The sequence below is a fragment of the Zingiber officinale genome, chromosome 5A (genome assembly GCF_018446385.1).
Source record: "Zingiber officinale cultivar Zhangliang chromosome 5A, Zo_v1.1, whole genome shotgun sequence".
In the NCBI taxonomy this organism is placed as follows: Eukaryota; Viridiplantae; Streptophyta; class Magnoliopsida; order Zingiberales; family Zingiberaceae; genus Zingiber; species Zingiber officinale.
This window is the reverse complement of record NC_055994.1, coordinates 71,830,467-71,855,827: the sequence shown is the minus strand read 5'-3', so window position 1 is coordinate 71,855,827 and position 25,361 is coordinate 71,830,467. Positions and strand designations below refer to the sequence as shown.

The following is a 25,361-nucleotide window of genomic DNA, read 5'->3' as shown; positions in this document are numbered from 1 at the left end:
CTATGAGAAAACTTTGTTATGCTGATATCATTGTTGCCACACCAGGACGTTTGAATGATATTCTGAATATGAAAAGATTGAACCTCCATCAAGTACTGATTAATTAAATTGCAACTATGAGAAAACTTTGTTGTAATAATTTCTGATTTGGCATATATTAAGTTCCCAGGAATGATAGATCTATCACTCTATGATGTGGTTGAGATAAATGATGAATGTGTCTCTTTTTAAGCATTCAAATTAGTCATCTTTTTACCTGGTGCTCTTACTACTTTTGATGTGGTTGAGATTACTTAAATGATTATTTGTATTATATGTAGTACTGGATAAACTTGAATTGGTTTGGATCTTTTGATGTGATTAACAATTCAATTTTAATTATTGTTCCTATTTTCCTGTGTTTGTAAGAATTCTATTGTAATGCTTATTCCTATTTTTCTGCATTTGGATCCTCTGTATGAGTATGTTTTCCTTCGTAAATCAGTAGTCTTAACTCTTATCAGTTCACTTCTATTAATCTCTTGTTAATTCTTTAGTACTCTTTCATATTATCCCATTTTCTGAAAAGACAATAACAGTTTTGTTTTGTAGAAGATTAGGACACATTACTGGTAGATTGTTCTAATACAAGTTGCCTTATAACAAATTATTTCAAATGTGTAGATCAAAGAAGCTGAGCAAACAAGTAAAAATTACCAGCAAAAGGTTACTTATCTCATTTTCAATCTCTATTTGAGTAGAATTTACAGCATCTTTAATTTCCCTTATGTAAGCAACAAAATGTTTTATTTCCATAGAATCAATTAAATGGTGAGAGGACAACCATGAAGGATGTTGCAAAGTTCCCAAAGCCTCTAGTGGCTCCTTTAAGATGGAGGCCTCCTTTACAAAGAATCACCAATCAATTGTCACCCTTAGGACATCAAACAAGCAGAGGTGCCCATCCAGTAATAGATAAAGAGAATTGTCTATTAACAAATAAAACTACTGGGGAAGATTTAGTTAAATCTCTGCACAGAGCAAGAAGGATAACGTTGGCACCAGTAAGAAGAATATTTGTATACTATCTATTACCTTTTGATGTTGTAAGAAGAATAGTTATGTGTAATTTGTGGATACTGACTTGATGTGCACAATATCTATTATCTTTTTATGTTGTAAGAAGAATATTTATGTGTTATTTATATGGATATTGACTTGGTGTGTTTAGATACATCGGTGCATTTTTATTTGTGATTTTCTTAGTGAATTAATAATATTAACTTAATTTTATGATTTGCTTGGTGATAATATTGGTTTTTCACTATTTCGGAAATTGAATTTGTATCGTTAAACAATACTGATATTACATCGGTTTTCCACCACTACAAAACCGGTGTCCTTAACTAATATTACATCGGTCGTATATCGCTGCCAAAACTGGTGTTATTAACATATAATATTACATCGGTTTTACACTCGATATCGTTAAGTGATACTACACCGGTTTTAACCCGATGTCTAAAATGACAGACCTTTTACATCGCCTTTATAGACATCGGTCGAAAATGTAATAGACATCGATGGAAAACCGATGTCTATGAGGGTTTTTGTTGTAGTGCATATACTTTCTCATATGACTATTAGTATGACTATCAGTTCTTGGACCTGAAGTCACCATAGTTCCCTACATAAGGAGTTGCATACTTTGGTTTCGTCAAACGTCACCCGTATTTGGGTGGACTATAAAGGCGATTACTAGGTATGTAACAAATTATGCGGAGGGATGTGAGTGATGTAGATGGGATCTATCCCTCCTATATGACGGGAGTGACATCATGATTCTTGATAGAGTGAGACCACTAAGTGCATGACCATGCCCAAATGAGTTAATATGAGATATTGAGCTCATTTGTTTAGAGTGAGTCTACTTGGAGTTCAAGATATAGATTGATTAGAGGATGACACGGTCTATGCCTCAATTTAATCAATCTAGATGTCAAGGATAGAAGGACATTATCATATATTGTGAGAGTCACAATTAGTAGTTACAAAGGTGATGTTGGATCTCAATATTCTTGTAACTTGGGTAGTAATGATGTGTTGCTAGATACCGCTCATTACTTATGCTTCTAAATGAATTTAGTACCTGATGGCTGTTACTCTTCTAGCTATGTGAAGGTATGGTGTGCCCCTCCTATCTTCACTTTGTTTCTTGTCCAACTGATGACCATTGTGGTCTCTTAATCGACACAATTGGTTTTAAATCCAAGATTACAATGTCTGCAACCATGCTGAGTTCCCGACCACCGCATTAGAAGGAGGCAAGGATTGAATTGGAGAACTGGATTTGGAGATCAGCAACTTCCCCTTGCCCTGCTACAATTTTCGGCAACAAACACTTCTCCGGCTAAGTTAACAGTGAAGCATTCGAATTTGGGTAAGTTCTGTTTCCAATCTTTAGGGCTACGTGAACCTAATTGTTTCACAGGGTGGAATAGGATCTGGATTAATCCTTGGATACAATTGATTGATTGATAGGGTTGGGTATCAATAGAGCTAAGCTTTGCTGGGTTGTAGGCAATTGATCCTTATCCTGGTATCAGGGTAATTTCCCAACCATATGTTTTATCCCTTTAATTTATATCGTAGACGATCTATGTTGTTAAAGGATCCTATGGGTTACTGATTAATGTCTTTCTTCGATTAAAATGGGGGAAATGTGAAGGAAGTGTTAGACCATTTAAAGGGAATTAAAATATGGATTTCCTATTCAAATTAGGATTTGGACTAACTATGTGGCTTATGATAGAACTTAGCAGCACTATATATATTCTGTGTTGTAGGATACTAGTCGGAGACATATCCTGACGTGGAGATAATTCAAGACGATCTACATTTAAGGCGAGTACCTTTGACTTATCTCTTTAGATATTGTCATTTTGATATGTGTAGTTGGTTATAACTAATAGTAATACTTATGTTTATATCTGTTTGATATGTCACTACTTGATTCCCGTAGTATGCCCATATTGTTATCTGTTATACATTTCACTTATGTTCATAGTAATAGTGACATACAATGCATTACCGGGTTACAAGTCTTGCTACTAGATATACTTACCATGTGTACCTAGGTTTATTACCTAGCATGTGTACCTAGGTTTATTATCTGACATGTGTACCTAGATCATTGTTATGGACTCGATTTTCTTTTTGGTACATATTATGAGGAGGCAGGTATTTTCAGGAGTTACATGCTTTAGTGTCATGCACCATTTTGCATAATTACATACTAAGCGATTGTCGGCTCCATTGTTGTTGAGCACATAGCAGTTACTTGATCTGCACACACAACCACTCATGGGATAGTGGTATATCAGGCAGGGTGTGTGCAGTTTTGTTCTGTCAAGGCTCCGTTGGTCCGCTCATGGGTAGTGTGACTATTGTGTGATAGCGGGCAGGGATCCCTCCTCTTGACTATAACATAGGGAGATGAGAGTTTAAACTCCCCCACTATGTTTGGGGAAGGAGAATAGGTGTATTCCGACAACATCCTGTCCACTCGGTCACTCAGGAGTAGTGATGTCAGAGTGCACAGTTATCATAGCCCTACCACTCGGTCTCACCATCGCGTGTGAGATGGCTGACTAGCGTCAGGGGTGACCATGTCATTTGCCTCATATGTATAGATTACATTTATTGCTTGTGATTGCTGCATTTTTAGTATGCTGCATTTTGATGGTTGCATAAGATTGACATGCATACAGGAGACATGATGTATTTGGTTTGATGACCCTACACCTGTTGGTATGCTTCATACCCTTATGTTCGAATAGGAGGTCCTGATGACTATAGTTTCTTCTATTGTTCAGTTTTGCATTACTTGTTATTGTTCAGGAGACTGTACTGCATGATTATTACTGATAGTTATATCTTACTATGCATGTCTGATCGATACCTGCTGAGTTATTGAACTCACTCCGTTGATTTATTCCTATTTTAGGTTGAAGTTGCTTGGAGTATCATGTCTACCGGTCCTACATCACATCCGAAGACTGTTTTCGGTTTCATTTATGTTTTATTTGGTTTATGTATTTGGTGGATTTAGCATTGTATATTCCGGTTTTAGTTCTGGAGTGTTGCTATATGGTATCGGGTATTGTTTTGTTATTTTGTGTAAACTTAGCCGACTAGCAGTTTTTGTTGTTTGGGTTTGTATGAGCTTTCTTTCGTTTTATTTTTTCACTGTGTGTTTTTAGTACAGCCGAGTGAGTTGTTTAATATATATAACTACGTGGTTGTGATATTTTGTTCCAGCCGAGTAAGTTGAGTATATAACTGCGTGGTTGTGTATATTCCAGCCGTGTGGGCTGATGTATTATTGTAGATGTATGTATTATTCAGATTGTAGCCGGTACAGGGGAGATGCTGCCGGATTTTTGTCTAGCAGGGACTCCTCTGGGGTGTGACACCGAGCCACGTTCATGACTTCCTAAAGCTATAGAAAGAACATCATAAGTATACTGGATAAGAGAAGGTAAACTAGTTGAAACTTACCATGGTTAAGTCGTGAGTAAATCCATCGGCCCTTTCCACTACCATGTATTCTTCAGATCGGGCCATGGCTAGCTCCCAAGCCTCAGTCAACCGGCTCTTCAGTAGTATTCGACTACAGGCCGACATGGGGTCTGGCGAAGAAGCTACTGTTTGAGCGGAAGGTACGTTGTAGACGGCCGAGAATTGGTAACGGCTCTTTGGTCGGCTGGAGGAAGCCTCGACTGACAGAGCGATTGGAAGGGGCAATGATGGAGGAGCAGTCGCGATGGGAGACCCGCTCAGTTGGACTGCTGGCTCTTGAACCGGGCTACTTGAAGGGAAAATAGAGGGCATCCGATCAGAAGATGGAGCTAAGCAGCCTTCCCTAGTTGACATCGATTGGGAGGAAGGTGCATCAAGAGGAGACATCCGCTTCGGAGATAAAGGCATAGTGGGGGCCATGCGATGCCTTTTGTGTCTAAGTTTCGGCGACCCCTCAGAGGTAAAAGGAGGGAGGTCTCCCTATGTCGGAAGAGAGTTATTGAGCACTTCTTCTGTAGGCTGTGCCTTGCCTATGTCACCGGCACAACTACTGGAAGCTCCTTCGGAAGGATCAGCTGGTGGAATTTCTCGCTCAGCCAGAAGAAGCTGCTCTTGGCGATCTATCTCGGTCTCCTCCTATTAAAGAGACTAGGAAGCCTAAGCCAAGAGAAAAGTCTCCATTACATAAAATAAAGAGAACCTTAGTTAGTGATAACATGAAAGCTAAATTATCAAATCTTACCAAAAGAATAAGGAAGCATTGTTCGAATGGGACTCATCCGAACAGGTAGAGTAGGTCCTCGTGCAGCAAGTGAGGAGCATTGAATTATAGGTCGGAAAGCCTTTTTGAAGCAAAAACAAAGGTCGGGTCACATTTGAAGTCTCCCATATCAAGAATGGGAGGAAGGTTTGATCGTCATTCGGCTAACTAAGAAATAGTCTCAAGTAATTGGATGAAGAATAAATGAGATTCCATCTCTTATTAGAGGAGGACAGTTTTTTAAAGAAAATCACCTTGGGCATGATTGGAACATAAAAACCCTATGATAAGATTTTTTAGGGTAGGAAAAGTAGTGGAAGTTGCGAAGGGTCAAAGGAATGTCATACAAACGAAACAAGATGATCATTCCACACATGATGTGGAAGGCATTGGGAGCAAGTTGTTGGAGAGGGATGTTGAAGTAGCGACCTATGTCAGACAAGAAGTGGGGAATTGAAAAACGCAAACCCACAAGAAGTTGGTCCTTGAAAAATGTGATATAGCAAGGAGGAGGGTAATGATGACAATCTTGGGAGGTTGGAATATGAATTCGAAAGTTTTTAGGGATTTCTAGGGATAGGCGAAGAATCTCTAGTTCTCAGTTATTAAAATCAGAATGAGTAAAAGTGTACCAAGGGGTGAAGGTTTCTTCGACCATGGATGGACAAAAAAGATAGGAAGATAGGAAAAAGAACTTACTAATGAATCGCGAGAGAGGAACGGTCGTTGACAGAAATCGCTGGAAGAGAAGGTCGAAGAAGACGAAGCGCTAGTGGTTTCCTTCTGTGACGCTTAGGGTTTTTTAAACATAAACCATAAGAGGCTCTTTAATTTCAACCATCCAATTGAAATGACTTGATTAGTTATAGCCGTCGGATGCGGAAAAGAGAGGATACAACTGATCTACATGACAAGACATGCGTCAGCTATCATAACAGAGGATTAAAAGTTTGTGGGGCACATGACACTTGCTCAAGAAATGACATTTATGATGAACAAGATTGCCAAATCATTTCATTAATCAACGCCTTCCCGCGTATCACTAACGCACTGCTTAGCAACTCAAATGTCTGACAAACATTTTTCCAAGAAAGATAAAAATGGATTACACCATTAATAGGTGATCAAAAGCATGATCAACTAGTCAGACTAGCCAATTGGGCGATTGAGCAAAAATAAGACTCGGGTGTAGTCAGTTGGCCATGAACCTCCTTCGACTAGATTTGAAGGAGAGACTAGTAATACGGTATGTTGTGAATGGACCACGAGGTAATGGAGGATAGATGGTCAAGATGAGTGGCAGTCAAAATCAAGGTGAGATGGCGGTCAAGCAGATGGACGAGTCACTTTCACTGAGACTCAGCTCCTCACCCCTCAACGCAAAGGCATTCAATAGGAAGTTCATTGGCCTCAAAGCCGGTCAGACTTGATGGTCTTAACTCTCTATACCTTTCCATATTTCAATGCCAAGATACACAGAATATGTTGGTTCCCTAGCGGCTGGCTAAAAGGGGGTGAATAGCCTTGAAAAGATAGGAATACCCTTTTTGATCTTCGAATTAAGTTAGGCAAACACTTATATAATAACAAAAAGTAAATGCATAAATTAATCAATAGTGGCAAGAGCGTTTACTAGGTTTACAATCAGAGGATTACTAATCCTAGATAAATGAAACTCACTAAAATCTTCTTTAGGCGGAGTAGCCTCTTTATAACGTTAACAGCTCACAAAAATAGTAGAACAAAAAGAGAATTAGTTTACAAGTGTTGTTCTAACTACAAAAATTAGGACTATATTTATAGACCTAATTTGGACGTCCGGAAAGGTTCCGAGTCCCTCGGTGTGGATAAAATTTTATCTGTAGCGCAACGGATCGACGACAGCCTGGCACAGATAAGTTTGTCGGTCCGAGCGCCCCCGAGGGTTCGAGCGTCCGGACCAGGCTAGACAATCAACAGCCTGTTGATTGTTTGATTTCTCCCGTTTTGGCTCCCTCGCTTAGGTGACTTCGGCCATCCGGAATAGGACTCACCCGAACCCATTTTTTGACCTTCTCAAGCAATCTTTTGCTCAGGCTTCTCGTCCCTCGGAAATGTCGCACACCTCCTTCTCATCCACTAGCGTACTCTTTCGCAGTGCCTCGTTTCTCAGATGCACCGAGTCCGTCAACTCTCTCCCATGTTGTCCTTCATGCTAGCTGCATCTTTCTCTCAACTTTCTGTGCTCCTAAGTTCCTGCACACTTAGACACAAGTCATCAAAATAACAACATGACCTAACTTGGCTGGTTGATCACATTAAAATCTCTGTGGGGTACTTACAGAATAAACCCGGTCGGCCTAGAGGTCATTCGGGTTTATAGGGCATAGTTCCTTATCTCTTAGCCTTACAACAACTATCAGCTTATGGACGGTTGACCTAGAGACCGGTCGGGTTTAAAGGGCATAGTTCCCTATCTCTTAGCCTTACAACAACTATTAGCTTATGACGGTTAGCCCAAAGGCCGATCGGGTTTACATGACATAGTTTCCTATCTCTTAGCCTTACGGCAACTATCAGCTTATGGATAGTCGACCCAGAGGCCGGTTGGATTTACAGGGCATAGTTCATTATCTCAGCCTTACAGCAACTATCATCTTATGGACGGTCCACCCAGAGGCCAATCGGGTTTATAGTCTATAGTTCCTTATCTCTCAGCCTTACGACAACTATCTTCTTATGGACGGTTGGCCCAAAGGTCGGTTAGATTTATAGGGCATAGTTCCTTATCTCAACCTTACAACAACTACCAGCTTATGGACGGTCGGCCTAGAGGTCGGTCAAATTAGAGGGACTTAGTCAGGGCCGACCCTGGAGGAGGGCGGCACTAGGCGACGACCCTGGGCCCATAATTTGAGAGGGCCCGACCGGAGCTGCAAAAGATGCACTAAAACTTGACGTCCTATGTTCTTCAAGCATGGCCGGAGCAGCATCGCCAGTAGGTTATGCAGGCTCGCTATGACATTGGCAAGCACGAAGTATCTGTGACGAAGCCAAATGTCAAAATGCTAAATCGTAATGGATCTCAAATATCGACGCTAGAGAAGGAAGCTTACACAAAGGCAGGTGTTTGCTGAAATGCCGCAGTGAAGGACTGGAGAATGGGGTTGGTCCCTACCACGACCACTGTGATTGTTTTTGTCTCCTTGTTGAATGCCATGAGCCCTGTAGCCGTGGAGGTGGCCACAAGAGCTGCCAACCTTAGTGATACGAGTAAGAGCGTTACTGTTTGATGCCACGACCTGCTCTCCGTCTCAGTTTGCTTCCCGTTCTCGTCTGCCATTGCCGGAGAGGAAGAATCTGTGATCGTTACTACTAAGAAGAGATTAAGTGAAGGACGGGATGCGAATTAGTTTTTTCGCCCTGGGCCCCCTGTGTCGAAGGACCCGGGCTGGACTTAGTTCCCTATTTCTATGACCAGTCTCCCATCATACAACTAGTCGACTATTAGGCTAGTCGGACTATTTCTGGAGAACAATATTGTCAAAAAATCGTAATAACCTGTTAGAGAATAACGGCTAGTGGTAAGAGAATATTTCACTATACCTACTATGGAACCTTCCTATAAGTGTGACTATACATATTCCAATATCTAATAGAAAACATCTTCAGCCGCCTTATTTATTGTGGAGGTTGCAAAAGATTGTTCATACACATATAACGAAAGATTCCTCGAAGGATGACTGCACATCCTCCAAGTTATTTTGACATCAGATATTCCTTGTCACATCATTACTGCTGAGGTTATGAGAGGCAACATAAAAGGGGTCCTCTCCGCTAGCAAGGTATGTTTTTTAACATTGTAATGTTTGGACACTTGACGCTTCTACACTTTCATTACGCGCATACATCTACTGTTCATCTTCTTCATTTTTCACTCGGTCACTTTACTGACTTGAGCGTCGAAGTGCCTACGCTCTAACGTTCCCTTTGCTCTCTCTTTGGTGTGCGCAGAAGTAGAGCCTGGTTTCATCCTCTTTTCCAGCTTGAAGCCTTCCTCCAGTCAACGATAGATCCACCTGCCCACCGCACCATCTCCGCTGATTTTAGACATGATCAATATCTACCATCAAATCTAAATCCAATGAGTTAGATTATCCTTTTACAGTTCGCTGACTACAAATTATCCACCTCAGGTTTCTAATTGTTAGTTGGAATTTGCTACACAAATTTCTGTTTTCCAGAGCCAACTTGATATCAATTACACAAGTAGCTAGTAGAGAATGATTGAAAGATACCTCAACTCAAACAACTTAACAGCGCAATAAACAACACGGGAAAAAGGCATAGAGAGAACAAGACTAAATATGATTCATTTTTTAGCTAACCAAATGCCACGTCTTTGTGACACATTAGACTGGTCATACATGAGAGGCTTTCAGCATCATCAGTTGTTGATGGATGTTCGAAAGTATTACATGAAAAGATCTAAAACAGAGAATTTAAGAGGGAGAAAGAAACCTTACGGACAACCAAAGGGTGACAATTTGCTCATACATTTTTGGTTTTGCAACAGAAGATTTGTTTGGAAGTTCCTTTTTATGCTGCGAAATTACACTGGCGTACAAGCTCCATATCATAATCCACATACTTTGTCCACAAAGGCCGGAATTGATTCATGGCAATATCCAGCCAAGGTTTCATATTTCCATTAAAATGCACGACAGCCGCATTATTTATCTCCTCCATGCTAATACTTGGATTATATCCTAGTCCAAGCACATGCCAGGATTTGTCCAAGGGTTTGGTTGTGGAGTAGAATGTGATCAATCCTGGTGGAAGTGTACCTAATTTCCATAGTGTTCTATTTTCATTCTGCAACAACAGCAAGGGTTTCATCATTATCAAAAATAAATGATAATTGAATATCTACAGAAAGTTACGCAACAATCTCTTTTCTAGTATATCTGAATGATAAAGTGAAAAAAAAAAAACTCTTTTGGGCAGGTTGAAGGCTTCCCTTTTTTTTTCCTAATAGGTTACAATTTGTAAACTACATAGGAAATACATAAGACAAACAATTGCGTGTTTAGCTGTTAATGTAAATGCTTGTATCACAATATGGTAAGAGCACATTGCTAGACTAAAAGAACTACACATGCAAGTCATTGTCTATATTCGGTTATCCATTTTATCAAAATGTTTTTCTTTAGTAAAACAACAAATGTAATTTTGCAAATGATATCACTAGAAAGTTGGCAACTTACAAGATTCTGCCAGTAATGATACTGTTCAGTGCACTTCTCCTTCCTCCACGCATCAAGATCGAAGAAATTCATCCCATATGCCCACCCACATGCCTTGGGGTCGAACTTCTCCTTGATCAAGGGGTGTGAGAAATTCATATACTGTGCATAACGGTGAAAAGACCCAAAACATGTCTCAACTGCTCCATTCACCTTACCATCCATATCAATTTTCCACAATGCCGTGAGATCCCGCTGCACCACAATATCATCATCCAAGAACAGAATTCTGTGCAGTTTTGGGTACATCTCAGGCAAGTAAAACCTTAAATGGTTCAGCATAGATAGGTACTTGGGGTTCCTAAACTTCATGTTGGTAGTGTCCTTGGTGGCATTTTCTAGCTTGTTCTCGAAATAGAACCGCTGAAGGTTAGCAGATTCTAGCTGCCGGAGAACAGGCACGTAAGAGGAGTTGAGAAACTTGTAGTCCTCATAGGCCACAATTTCAATGTGGGCACCGGCATAATCTTTCGAACGAAACATGACCTGCATTGCCCCAAGGTTCATCCTATCTGTAACAACGTGAAAGACATGCTTCCAAGGCTCACGAGCGTTGTGGACGGCAGAGTTTAGCACCACAGATGCCGCGAGGACATTGTCTGAGAAGATGGCATAATGGTAGAGTTTGGGATCTTCGAGCTCGGGCGGAGGAATAGGAGGATCAACGTATCGATCAGGGTGGGCAATTCTCTCTTCCATGAGACGCATGGCGAGGCAATGGAGTCTCTTGGGGATGGACTTCGCAGCAATCATGGAGGAGAAAGCACCAGCCTTCTTAGCCTTTGAGAGCTGCTCGTTGACGGCAAAGATGGTATCTTTCAGCTTCTGAATCTTGAGTTGGTTGTCGAAGAAGTCCTTGGCGTCGGCAATGAGGAAGCGAGCAGCACGTATGCGTTCCTTAACGCCGCGCTCGAAACCCCGGACTGAGTCCTCGTTGAGCGGCGCGGCGGGGTCGAGGAGAGGGCGGTGGGCGGAGAGGAGAAGGGAGAGGTTGCGAGCTAACTCAGCAAAGAGCCGCGTCTGCTTCGAGCTCTCTAGATTGAGACGGCGCGCGTACGAGGCGTAGGCAGAGGCAAGGGCGGCGTGGTCTCCGACCTGCTTCCGTATCAGCTCCGCCCGCGCGTTTAAGGGGTCCGATCGGAGGGCAAGCACCGATCTACGCGCAAAATGGAGGCTAGGTAAGTACAGATCTGAGGCCGAAGATGACGACGATGCCGAATTCTCCTCCGTACCGACCACCACCGGCGTCGTGGTGGTGGAGGGGAGGAGGATAAAGAATGCCGCAGCGAAGATGCCAATAAAGAGGAGGAAGAAGTGGCGCGTCGCAGCATTACGCTTGGATCTCCGATTGGAGATCGCCATTTTGGCTACGGTTTGGGGATCAACTTGCGGAGAAACCAAACCAGCGAGAGGAGGAGGAGGAGGAGGAGGAGGAGGAGGAGGAGGAGAAGGAGAAGGAGAAGAGGAGGAGGAGGAGGAGGAGAGGCAACTGAAGTGGAAACAGAGCTTTTTATTTATTAGCTTAATTAATTCAATATTTATTAACCGTGTGACTATTGTGTTTAATTGAGCATTAACATAGTATAAACTTAGTGGAGGATACGATGCCACTAAGGATCGATGTAGATTAGCATAAAACGGTAAGCATAGTGTGGTGATTGGCAATTATAGTAGGGGTCCACTTTGGTCGAGTGCGAGAGTGGTGGCGTCGAGCAGTTTCGCGGATGAGGGTAACGTCGGTGGGGCCGTAATGAGATTAGAATAAATGGAATGTGGACGACAGTTGTGCACTTGATCGGACGCATGCGCCGCGGCCTAATCGCGGGTATGGACGTGTCGGTGGAACGGGTCGGACCGCACAGATAATGAACTATGGAAGGCTAGCGGGCCGGGTCAGAGCCACGTCGAAAAGAGGCGGGTTTGTTGCCACTACGATTTTATGTCATTTACAGACCATAAACTAAATTTTTTAAAAATTAATCTTACTAGATTTTTCTCATTTTGGATAAAATATTTTTGTATTTATTTTTTTATTATATAATTTGCTTTAACATTGGTGACAGGACGGCAGTGTCCGAGCCGGATCAGATATAACCGATTCCATAACCAGGCCGGCTCGTTTGGACTCTTGTTTTTTGTGGGTTAGGCTTAACGGGCACGGGAGCTCCACCTCGAAGCATTCGAAAAAGGCGAGGGCGGCGATGAGTACCGGCGGCGGAGAAAAGGGGAGTGGAGGCGGTGGCTCGGTGAAGACGCCGGCGGATTTCCTCAAGTCGATCCGAGGCCGTCCCGTCGTGGTTAAGCTCAACTCGGGGGTCGATTACCGAGGTCGCTCTTTCCCCTTGCTTTTTTTTCCCTCTCTCTGTGGAGTCTTTTATTTCGTTCTTTTACGGGTTCCCCTCTTTGCGCTGGAAACTTCTCTTTCCATGTGGATGTTTGCGTTTTTCGCGTTGTTTGTTCGTTTTGGAGACCAGATCTTTCGTGAATTTGTAGGGTTGTGCCCTAATATTACCTAAGAATCTGTAGCGAATCTCTATATCAATTGATTGAGCTGGTTAAGTTCAACATCATGATTTTTAGGAGAAATTATGAAGGTGAACAGTATACAACTATATGTGCAACCTCTTGGGTTTTGGTCTTAGACTGCATTATCATTTTTTGAGATGTACATCATTAGTAATGTAAATAGGAAACCCTATTGGAATTAAGAAGTAGAGAAAAATAAATTACTGTTCTTTGGGTTCAGCTTCTTCAAAAATACTTGTTCAAATCTCTGTACTATTTCTTTGATTCAGATAGTTTCAAGTTACTGAGAGTGGTTATGGAGTGTAAGTTTGGTTTGAACCGTCGGAGCTCATCCTACTTCCCTTGAAATCTGTTTGGCAATTTTCATACTTTTGGAGTCTTGAAAGGGATGCTGGATATTTTACTTAACCTCATGATATTTTTGATTTAATACGCTTCTATTCATGATGTTTTAGCTAACTTTGTTGAAGGCTTGATTGCTGAAGTTAATACGTAGTTACCCATGTTGTATTTTGCTCATCTGAAATTAATTGAATAGTTGCTATCCTGATACTGCCTTTGCACCCATGTTTATATCTCAGTCCACTGGATACCATTCCCTACCCTCATTAACTTGCAGTCATATGCCCTGTCTCTCTTGTTTTCCTCTGAATCTGTTGTTAAAAGGAAATTAATGTCCAATATTCAATGCACTTTTCTTCCAAATTCACCTAGATGGTTGGTTTTTAAATCCTTGAATATGAAATTTAATGGAGAGCTAGAATCCATGTAGGCAATTCTTTAGTTGAGATTTGCAAGACTTGATGATAACAATGTTTTTAAATACAGTTTAGATTACCTTCAGATTTACCTTGAAGAAACTAGGTTTGAAAATTTGACTACTACCTTTGGCCCATTTATCCTTGGCCATAGCCTATAACTTCAATGGTGTGTTGATTCATAGGAATAACTATTCTATTCCCTACTATTTCCATGGAATTATCAATCCTATGTCTGGTTGTGAAAGTGACCTTGAAATATCTATTTCTTTGGAATAGTTGTTCTAAATTCATAAGAAATGGCTATTCTTCTAGAACCAACTGTTCCTTATTATTGTATTCTTCAAACAATACATTTTATTGGCTTGATCAGATACATAGGGCCGAAAAAAACGGGTGGGTAGTTATCGGGTGGACCAAAGAGATCAATAGTCAGACCTGTCAAGTGGGCAGGAAGGATTAGTTGGGTCTAATGAACAGGTCAGACTCATCTCGTGGAACAGATTAGTTGAGGCCAGAAGGACGTGCTATATCAGGTGGTTGAAGGGGTTTGTTGGGCCTAATGAGTTGGAGGGTCCAATTTGGCTAATTGAGCCAGGTATGCAAGTCAAATTGGGTAGGTAGTTAAACTAATAAGAGAGCTAAGTAGGCTACTAGTTTGGCAGGCTAGGGAAGCTGGTCTAGCTGGTCAGACAAAGTGAGTCGGTCAGGTCAGACAAATCGTATTCACATAAGGCTGGTAGATTAGTTGGATCGGTAAGGAAGGTGAGGTTGGAAGTGCCACTCAGGGCAGTTGGGCGAGATGGGTTGATTTACCAATTGGGTTGGTTGGGAGTAGTCAGGCTGAACAGTCCAAAATCACGCTGGCCAGACTGGATGGGGTAATCAAAATGTCTGATTGGTCAGATGGAACTGAATGGCTGAGCAGATTGTGGGGAAAGACGAGTTAGGCAAATTATTTATCTAAGATATCTTTGTCGTTGCAAAAACCCTACTTGTTTCTTGTGTATTTATTACAATATTCCTTCCTAGTAAACAAAAAGTAGTTATTTTATAACCTTTTCAGTTCTTTTTCTATTTTATTCCCAGGAATAACGGTTGTACTCCTATCTATTTATGTTCAATGAACCAAATGCACCAAAAAAAGTGTGGTACGGAACATATGGAAACATCTTAATTGGATGATGGATCGAATAGTCAGATTGCCAGATCTAAGCTCTGCCTTTTTATAATGGGTAGTTGTTCCATCAGTTTATAATTACAACTTAGATTTTTACAGTTGTAGGACAAATGCATCCTAAAGAACACACTCCTATCGTTTGAAAGGTTCCATATGTATGAAGTAATATGGTTAGGTTTTTTTTTCCTAATAAAGGAATTTGGAGTCATTACCAGTGTTGATTATGATCCTCATTTTTTCTTTTATACTTCTCATGAAGCACCTGGATTGTAGGTATTCTTGCCTGTCTGGATGGATACATGAATATTGCAATGGAACAAACAGAGGAGTATGTTAATGGCCAGCTAAAAAACAAGTATGGTGATGCATTTATCAGGGGAAATAATGGTACATCCGAGGATCTACATTTCCTTGACCTGATTTTTGCTGGTGTGCATTGCCTGACTTCATTCGTGTTCTTAATGCAGTTCTGTACATAAGCACTTCAAAACGGACTCTTGCCGAAGGTGCTTGACAGTTCTCCAAAGTATGACCTGTGTCTTCTGGATCCATCGACCGAGCTGAACTTTCTTGTTTTTGGATTAAATGTTTGAAGAATTTTATGGGCTGCTTCCTACGTTTGGTTATTGTTCCTAGGGCAGTTCTTCCGTCATATTATTCCTCTGTTAGAAATTGGCACATTAGTTTGGATAAAAAGGGCATCACCAATACTACGTTTGACTCCGTCATGGAATGCAATCTATTATGAGGGTATACTGATACACTGAATGATGAGGGGCCAGAAGTCGGGTTAAAGTTTAGAAGGATGGATGACGTAGTAGTTAAAATTAAAAAGAGATCGACACTCAAGATTAGCATGGTCGATCATCTTGATCGAGCGGATATTAGATTGGACCCTTAGTCAAGTCGGATCTCAAGTCTCTCGGCATCGATAATGTCTAGAGTTGTATTACCATTATTTAGGGTTAGTCCTTTTGGTCACGTGGAGATAACGTGAATAAGTATCTTGGTCGAGTGATCTAGCCGATCGAACTTGTGGTCTGATTGGACGTAATAGACATTTGATCCGATCGGACTTTTTGTTCAAGTAGAGAAGTTGAGTGGAGACTGCGTCCTTGATAGCATTCTTTAAATTCAATTTGATTGCTCCTGCAAATATCCGATCGGATTACATTAAGGATTTAGTCAATTCGCCAACTAAGCATATTAAGGGTCTCTCAATCCAATAGTCTAGTGTTAGTGTAATTTGTACTAATGATCTAACTTAAATTTTAATGTTTGACAAGTGAATTAAGAATGTTTGTACTCTAATTACTTGATAGGGTTTGAATGGTTTGACACCATGCTAAAATCTAGTTAAGTCTGTGGGAGTCGATAACTGATGTGAAGTCCAAATAGATCAACGGGATCCGATATTTATCGAGAAGTCCGGTTGGGTCTATGAGACCTGACAATCGGTCGAAATCCAGTTGGATTCGCAAGACCTGACAACTGGCGGGAAGACTTGATAGGTTACGGGCAAGTCAAGCGACTGCAATTAGTAAGTAAAAGGCAAACAACTGGAGGAGAGATTTAGTGAGGACGTGTTTCCGATTGAGGAAATAGTAAGCGTCAGTCTAACTTATGTCTATTTTAGAAACTTAAGCTGAGAACTTGACTAGATCATGTTCTCAAAAAGATAAGATTTAATTATTATTACTATTTTATTATGTTAACTTTGTTTTGTAAGATAAATATATTTTAGTTGTCTGGACTAACTCTTTTTTAAGAAAGAGAAGACTAAAATAGAGTAGTCTCGGTGCCCGGACTCCGTGCGCTTGGAGTTGGTCTCGACGGCCGGACCAATTTCGACCGGGAGGGTACTTGGCCAGGCACCCGGGCGGTCTGGACACCTAGAGTTGGTCTAGGCGCTCGAACCAGAAATTTCATTCAAAAGCTGAGTTGGAGCGCGATGATTGGTCGAATCCACGTTAACTGTCCAGGCGCTCGGAGGGGGTCTGAACGTCCGGAGGTGGATAAACTTCGAGGATGAAGTTTTGATGAAAGCTCGCCATATTAGCACAGTCCAAGTTTTAATTAGGAAGTTTTAATTTTGTGTTTAAAACTTTCCTTATTTGGAGGACTTGTAGGGTTGGCCATTAAAAGAATAAAAGGTAATTTTAGTTAAATTTTCCTTTTGTTCATTGGCAAGGGAAAATAAGAAAGTTTTAATTATGTTTTAAATTTTTCCTTATTTGTCAAGACCAAGGAATATAAAAAAGAGGGTAGAGGTGTCTCACCTCATAACAACACATCTATTTCTTTCCTCTCTTCTAATTCCTTGGTGGTCGGCCCTCTCCTCTCTTCTTTACCTCTTGTCCTTTTGTTAAGGTCGGCGACACTTGGAGGGTTTGTTTCATCTTGGTGGGCGGTTGCTTGTGGAGAAGAAGAAGAGAAAGAAAGCTTTCCTTGAAGAATAGTTGGTGGCCGAAACTTGCAAGGAGAAGAAGGAGGCTTGGGTGGATTCTCATCTTGGTAGATCGTCGCTCACACGACGTCTGAGATAAGAAGAGGAATACGACAGAAGATCGTGAGGTCTATAAGCCACATAGAAAGGTATAACTAGTTGTCTTGTTCGGTATCATACTAGTTTTCTTTGTATGGATTTTGAAATACCAAACACAAGAGGCTAACGATTCTAGGTTTCGAATTTATGATTCGATTTTGTGTTTTTTTTGTTTTTCAATCTTGTTATTCGATTGTTCTTAATAATTAAACCTAGGGTTGCTATAAGGAGATTAAATATTGAATTTCGTTGAAAGGCTTTATCTAGGAAGTGGTGAATGATCTCATACTCAAGAAGGCCTAGTGTCTCGTCATGTTTAACCTGGAAGCCGATCTCTGAAATAAATATTTAATCGAATTTATAATATTGGTGGATTTGGATTAATAATATTAAGTATCGTTTTCGATCCAAGTCTAAACCTCTAAGAACAGATAAGTTGAATTTGGAATCAATAATGTTAAGTTCTGTTTGCGATTTCAAATTTAATTTCTAAAGAACACAATAGGTTGTTAGGAATGGTTCGGGACTTGTACAAAATTTTTGTACAGGCCAACCAGTACGATATTTCGAGTAGCAACCAACAATTGGTATCAGAACTAGGGTTTGCCTGTGTGTGTTTGGTTTTCAGTTTAATTATGCACATGTCATACATATTTTAGGCAGGATAATAGTACGATGTGCAAATAGATTTAACTCTGTGATTATAGGCATCCTAGATCCAACTATTATAGCCCTAATGTGATTGTGTGTGATTGGACCCTCGGACATGTTGAGGCATTTTATGTGTGTGCATGATTGTATGTATTAAATACAACAGGAGTTGTATTAGTTTTAGGATTTTACATTTTTGTTTCGATCAAGATTATATGTACATTCTTTCGTGGAATATAGGATCGATAAATGTACAATTCTATTTTTGTCGCGGATCGTATCCTTGCGAGGCGTGGTGTTGTTTGAGGACCAGAGATGCAGCGGAAAAAGAAGCAAGATAGATGCGGCGACTAGACCCGATTGCGGTGTTTAAAGATGGCAGCAGCTAGGGTTGGCAGGACACGGAGGACAGTGATAAAAGAGACCATAATAGTTGGAAAATTGTTTTCCATATTTATTGATTTATTTGCTGTGATGTGTGTGTGTATGATAAAATCCTCATCTTAAAAAACTAAGTGGGAGAGGGATTAGTAAAAAAAAATTCCACGATCTCCATTACTGGTTTGTAAGTGATGCAACAAACTTGCGTATTGGCTCTGAGTGCCTTCCTCCACAATGGATGAGTTTGTTTGCAGATCACTAGATCAAATTTCCTAAATGGATGATTATAGAAAATTATTTAGGAGCGTGTGATCTTCTCCAACTGAAGGGGCATAATCCTATTTAATGGACTAAGTATCAAGTAATGGTACACACTTAGGCACATTTAATAGTATCCTCCTCAACGGAGTCACTGCTATTATTTGTGTGACCGAACAAAAATCAACTATTAATTTGTCATAAAGCTAGGTGAAACCCCCTTTTACAAATGTTTGAATTTGTATACGTCCACACTAACGTGGCATACATAATTCACGATATTTGAGAAATTTTATTTGTCATAAAGTAAGGATGATAAGATAATAAAATTAATGGGTAAAACCTCCTCATACAAATGTTTGAATTTGTATACGTCCACACTAACGTGACATACATAATTCACGATGTTTGAGGTAATTTAAAGTTGACAAGATAATTAATAGGTAAGACCCTCTTCTTACAAATGTTTGCATTTGTATACGTCCACACTAACGTGACATGGAAAATTCACAGTATTTTGAGGTGTTGGTAAATTTAAATAATATTGTTTGAGGAATCAATATTATTCTAAATTTAGAGTCTTGACCAAAAGTTTATTTTGTAATTCTTAGAATGACTTTCAACTCACTGGCTATTATTCTGAAAAAGAACAAACTTACTGGTCCCAACCACATAGATTGGAAAAGAAATTTGGATATTGTCCTAACTGTCGAAGGCTATAAGCTTGTACTAATGGAGGTCTGCCCTAATATGCCTAATAGCGATTCTAGTGAAGAGGAGATTGAGTATCATAGGAAATGGGGCAAGGCAGATGAGATGGCGCGGAGTTACATTTGGCTTTTATATCAAATGTGCTACAACATTAGCATCAGATCATGCCTACTGGCCATGACATGATGTACAATCTCAAGGAACTCTTCGGACACTAGAATCAGGCTGACAGGCAAGATTGTATGATCTCTAGGTACTGGATTAAAAGCAGAAATGAAGAAGCCGAAAGACAAGTGCTTCATTTGCAAGCAGTCTGGATATTTGTAGGCGGACTGTACTCGTAGGAAGAAAATAATATAGGTATATCTTATTCTCTAGTAGTTGGAACATGTTTAGTGGTGTTATCTATCGGTACCTGGCATGTAGATATGATAATCACTGATCATATCTGCAAATCATTGCAGGAGTTTCAGTAAACCCGACAATTACACGAAGGAGAAATCACTGTTTACATGGGTAATGCTACAAAAGTAGCTGTTGTTGCAGTGGAAGATGTTTATAAGAATAAAATATTGGTTTTAAAAAATTGTCTTTACGTACCAAGTTTTAGAAAGAACTTGATTTCAGTTTCTAAACAATAAAAGGATGGATATACTGTCTATTTATGATAGCAAAGGTGTTATCAAGATAAATAGAGAAGTTATCTGTTCTGGTACGTTCGTTGATAATTTGTATACTCTAAATCCAATAACTCCCACGGTGCAACAAATGAAAATTAATAACACATCTTCTAAATCTAATAAGAGAAAGGAACCTTCGGAAATAAACCAAACATATCTTTGGCATCAAAGGCTTGGTCATATTAACTTTAGTAGGATTTAAAGGACTCGTGGGTTCATTAGTGTTGGAAAACTTTCCAACTTGCGAATCTTGTTTGGAAGGAAAAATGACCAAGAGACTTTTTAAGGCCAAGGGGTATAGAGCCAAAGATGTGTTGGAATAGGTTCATTCTAATTTGTGTGGTCCTATAACTATCCAGGCAAGAGATAGTTTCGAATATTTCATCTATTTTATATATGACTATTCAAGATACGGGTACATTTACTTAATGCGCCACAAGTCTGAGTGCTTTGATAAGTTCGAAGAGTACAAGGTTGATGTGGAGAAACGTCATGGTAAAAGTATCAAGACACTACAGTGTGATCGTAGCGGTAAGTACCTCTTAAGAAAGTTTATGAATCATTTATCAGAAGTCGGGATTTAATCCCAACCGTCTGCACCTGGTACACCCCAACAGAATGGTGTGGCAGAACGAAGGAATAGAACTCTTATGAAAATGGTTAGATCGATGATAAGTTATTCAGAATTATCAAATACGTTTTGGGGATATGCTCTGGAAACAACAGTGTACATTTTGAATATGATACCTTCTAAATCAGTACCCTTTACTCTCATAGAATTGTGGAATCAGTGTAAGCCTAGTTTGAAACACATTCGGATTTGGGGTAGTCTAGCACATGTGCTGAAAGGAGACACTAACAAGTTGGAATCACGTACAAAAGTTTGTCTGTTTGTGGGATATCCTAAAGGAACGAAAGGTGGTTTGTTTTATAATCCTAAAAATCAGAAGATCATTATTAGCACCAATGCTCGATTTTTAGAGGAAGGTTATGTAATGAACCATGAGCCCATGAGTGAAATTGTTCTAGAAGAAATTAGAGATGACACGTCTAGTCTAGAACCAACAGTGCAAGATGAAATATCACAAGAAACTGTAACACGTATCACAAATGATACACAACAATAGACAGTATCTCGTCGTAGTGGGAGGGTTGTTAGACAACCTAAAAGATTTATGTTTTTGGGAGAGTCGTTGGACTTGATCCCAGGCAAACATGAACTTGATCCCCGAACATATAACGAAGCACTCCAAGATAAAGATGCAGCATCTTAGCAAAGAGCAATGAATTCAGAAATATAATCTATATATTCTAACAAAGTCCGGGAGCTAGTAGAACCATAAAATAGTGTAAAAGTTATTGGATATAAATGGATCTACAAAAGGAAAAGAGGGGCAGACAGGAAGGTGGAAACCTTCAAAGCAAGGTTTGTTGCGAAGGGGTATACTCAGAAAGAGAGAATCGATTATGAGGAAACCTTTTCGCCAGTAGCTATGCCTAAGTCTATCCGGATACTCTTATCTATTGCTTCTCATATGGATTATAAGATTTGACAAATAGATGTCAAGACAGCTTTCCTTAACGGAAGTCTTGAAGAAAACATCCATATGAAGCAACCAGAAGGGTTTATTGCAAAGGGCAAAGAGCATCTAGTATGTAAGCTCAATCGGTCTATTTATGGACTGAAGCAAGCTTCAAGGTCTTGGAACATCCGGTTTAATGAAGTAATCTAGTCGTATGGATTTATTCAGTGTCCGGATGAGTCTTATGTATACAAGTGTGATGGAAACGTAGTAGTATTTCTTGTACTATATGTAGATGACATTTTGTTAGTTGGAAACAATATCAAAGTGTTTTCGGAAGTAAGGGTATGGTTGTCCAAGCAATTCGATATGAAGGACTTGGGAGAATGTGTATATATTCTCGAGATCAAAGTAATAAGGGATCACAAGAAAAGAATGTTGTGCTTATCCCAAGCTTCATATATCGATACGATCCTAGCTCATTTTAGCATACAAGACTCCAAGAAAGGTTTTCTACCTTTTAGGCATGGAGTATCTTTATCTAAAGAGATGTCTTAGAAAACATCAAAAGAGATAGAAGATATGAAGACAGTTCATTATGCTTTAGCTGTAGAAAGCCTAATGTATGTTATGTTTTGCACGAGATCAGATATCTATTTTGTCGTGGGCATGGTTAGCAGATATCAAAGTAATCCAAGACAGGGACATTAGGCTGCCGTAAAGCATAGAGATTATATGCTGGTTTACCAAGCAGATGATTTGATCCCTGTGGGTTACACGGATTTTGACTTCCAATCATATAGGGACAATAGTAAGTCGACCTCGGGGTTTTATGTTTACTTTAGGATGTAAAGCCATAACAATGGAGGAGTAATAAGCATAGATGCTGTTGGATCGAGACGCGCTAGAGGGGGGTGAATAGCGCTCGCGGCTATTTCGTTCTCGTTTATCGGAATCGTAAAACTATCGGAGTTAAAACACGCAGCGGAATAAAGAACGAACATTCACAGAGAGACACGAGAGATTTTACTTCGTTCGGAGCCTAAGGCGACTCCTACTCGAAGGCCCGCAATCCTTGATCGCTTTCCGTGGGCAACAACTATAAGCTCGTTAAAAGATTACAATTATGAGTACAATTAAAAGCTATAAGTATTATACCGACAACAAGAAATGATAAATCTGAAGCTTCGGGTCGTCGGGCACTTGTAGCAGCATTTCGGAGCGTCTTTTGGAGCAGCACGTTGACAAAAGATCATTTGGTGTTCGTTGAAGAGAGCTGCTGGTCGAAACCCCTTATAAAGGGTGTTCAAGGCGCCTTCTACTGTTCACCAAGGCGCCTTGAATGAGCCGAGTCAGCCGCGGAGATAAAGGCTGAACTGGTCGAACCTTATCAGGTTCAAGGCGCCTTCCACTGTTCACCAGGGCACCTTCATTTGTTCAAGGCGCCTTCCACTGTTCATCAAGGCGCCTTGAACAGCTTCTCGCAGCCAGCTCCAGCCTTGCACCCAAGGCGCCTCCAAGCTCCATGAAGGCGCCTCGGACACTGTTCATCCGAGGCTTTAGGTTGCTCCTTTGCACCTGCAAGATACGTTAGTCTCAAACACTACCCTGCAACATAAAGTTAGCATAATAAGTATGATAAATGAAGTATAGACAGTCTCCGGACTGTCCGAGTTTGACTTCGGGTTTCCGACCGGAAACCCTAGGTCGACTCGACGCCTACTGTTCCCTCTACGGGGAACACATTCTCACCTACTCCACTTAGGAGATTTACCTGTTGCCAGTCGATCCTCCAGATCGACTGGACTTTTGCTCAGCACTCGACGCTTCCGGACTTTCTGCTGGACATCCGCTTCCCGGCCAGTCCAGTCTTTCACCTGGTTCGCGACACCAGGACTTTCCACCTAGGGTTACCACCCCCTAGGACTTTTGCCTGAAGCCATCGACCTTCCAAGACTTTGCGCATAGGGTTACCACCCCCTATGACTTAGGGTTACCACCCCCTAGGGTTTTCCCTTTGCCTAACCGCAGCTAGGACTTTTCTCCACCAAGAGTTACCACCCCCTAGGACCTAGGGTTACCACCCCCTAAGGTTTTCACCTGCCTAACCGTAATTAGGACTTTCCTGAAACACTCATTTAACATGTTAGATAACAACAAGACTTAACTTTGAACCCTTTGCCATTATCAAAACTTGGGTTCGATCGTCGGATGCTTCCCGTACCAACAGATGCTTTTCGGACTCCACCATAGAAGCTGAGTATGTGGCAACCTCTGAGGCAGCCATAGAAGGTGTATGGCTCAGAAACTTCATGATGGACTTAGATGTGATTCCTTCTTTGCCCAAAAATTATTACAGTATATTGTGATAATAAGTGGTGCAGTAGCAAACTCGAAGGAACCACGAGCCCATAAGGCAAGTAAACACATAGAGCGCAAGTACCACCCAATACAAGACATCGTATAACGAGAAGAAGTTGTTGCTGCCTAGATTGCATCAGATGTAACCTGGGAGATCCTTTCACTAAGACCCTTAAGGCAAGAGCTTTTGATGGTCATGTTGAAGGGTTGGGAATCAAATGTATGGCAGCGTTTATGACAGCATAGTCTTTTAGTATAAGTGGGAGATTGTTAGAGTGTATACTAAAAGCCTAGCTTTTTGTAAACATTTATTTTGAAATAAAGAATCACATTGGTCATATGTCTACATTTATATGCTAAGTGTAGTTGTTCAATTAATTTATATTGTAGATAACATGGTATGTGGTGTCACATACAGAAGATCATGTTATCAGTTCCTTAAAAATTATAAACAGTAGCTCATGACTAAGATAGATAGGAACAAACCATTGGAATAGTCATAGTGTAATTTGGTATTAGTTTATCTTGACTATAAAATTACATTAGTACACTATGAGTGTATTGAGCAGGATCATTTGAGGTGGTATCTTTTTATACTGATTATATAAAAGAACAATACCTCTGTTATTATGGAAGTGTGTGTTGGAGCAATCCCAATGGTCCGTGGGACCATGTGTTTTGGTGTTTGGGCAAAGGGTTTAAGTTAGGTTCACCCTTGTATTTGATATGTGTATTTGAGTTGTGCAGGTTTGCAGGATACACATGTGACTCAGGTTGATGGCTTCGGGTCCGGTGAAGGATGGAGCATCCGAGGGACCATGGATAAGGCAACGAGGATAAGGGCCGAGGGAAGCGACTTCGAGGCATACACGAAGGATGGCATTGGGGACGAGCCGCGGGCTTGAATGCATCCGAGTGACGAGAGCCAAAGGAAGTAGGCTTGAATGCAAGAGGTCAAGGCTGCAAAGAGGCGTCAAGTGAATCATAAGGGTGTGGGTACGAGTGCACGAGAGATTGTACTCAGAGTAAAATTCTAGTTTTAGGATTTTACTATAGCGTTACAGTAGCAGTACTGTAGTAGTCAACTGCATGTTTTAGCAGTCGACTGGTGCAGTCAACCACACAGTCGACTGGGTGCGAATAGAATGGTTCTGTTCGTTCGGTCAGTGTGGATCAGTCGAC

The 25,361-nt window shown here is 40.6% G+C and overlaps 2 protein-coding genes across 2 annotated transcripts; one reads left to right on the top strand and one right to left on the bottom strand.

Annotated features, from left to right (window-relative positions):
- Positions 1-9,646: 9,646 nt before the first annotated feature.
- On the bottom strand, positions 9,647-12,094 carry LOC121980572 (galacturonosyltransferase 8-like). Its single transcript, XM_042532666.1, has 2 exons — positions 10,567-12,094; positions 9,647-10,174 (listed from the first exon to the last, which is right to left on the bottom strand). Exons 1-2 carry the CDS (start codon positions 11,965-11,967, stop codon positions 9,899-9,901), a joined length of 1,677 nt encoding a protein of 558 aa, XP_042388600.1. The 5' UTR covers positions 11,968-12,094; the 3' UTR covers positions 9,647-9,898.
- A 608-nt stretch (positions 12,095-12,702) lies between these two features.
- Positions 12,703-15,792, top strand: LOC121980573 (U6 snRNA-associated Sm-like protein LSm6). The gene is made up of 3 exons (XM_042532667.1): positions 12,703-12,933; positions 15,343-15,456; positions 15,537-15,792. The coding sequence occupies exons 1-3, from the start codon at positions 12,807-12,809 to the stop codon at positions 15,581-15,583; spliced, it is 288 nt and encodes a 95-aa protein (XP_042388601.1). The 5' UTR covers positions 12,703-12,806; the 3' UTR covers positions 15,584-15,792.
- Positions 15,793-25,361: the final 9,569 nt, after the last annotated feature.

What these genes read in the sequence shown, in the direction of transcription:
- LOC121980572 (XM_042532666.1), bottom strand. Translation starts at nt 11,967, where the DNA reads ATGGCGATCTCCAATCGGAGATCCAAGCGTAATGCTGCGACGCGCCAC. An exon ending in ATCATTACTGGCAGAATCTT is followed by an intron (nt 10,175 to 10,566) that starts GTAAGTTGCCAA and finishes CTGTTGTTGCAG; the next exon opens with AATGAAAATAGAACACTATG.
- LOC121980573 (XM_042532667.1), top strand. Translation starts at nt 12,807, where the DNA reads ATGAGTACCGGCGGCGGAGAAAAGGGGAGTGGAGGCGGTGGCTCGGTG. An exon ending in CTCGGGGGTCGATTACCGAG is followed by an intron (nt 12,934 to 15,342) that starts GTCGCTCTTTCC and finishes CCTGGATTGTAG; the next exon opens with GTATTCTTGCCTGTCTGGAT. An exon ending in ATTTATCAGGGGAAATAATG is followed by an intron (nt 15,457 to 15,536) that starts GTACATCCGAGG and finishes TTCTTAATGCAG; the next exon opens with TTCTGTACATAAGCACTTCA.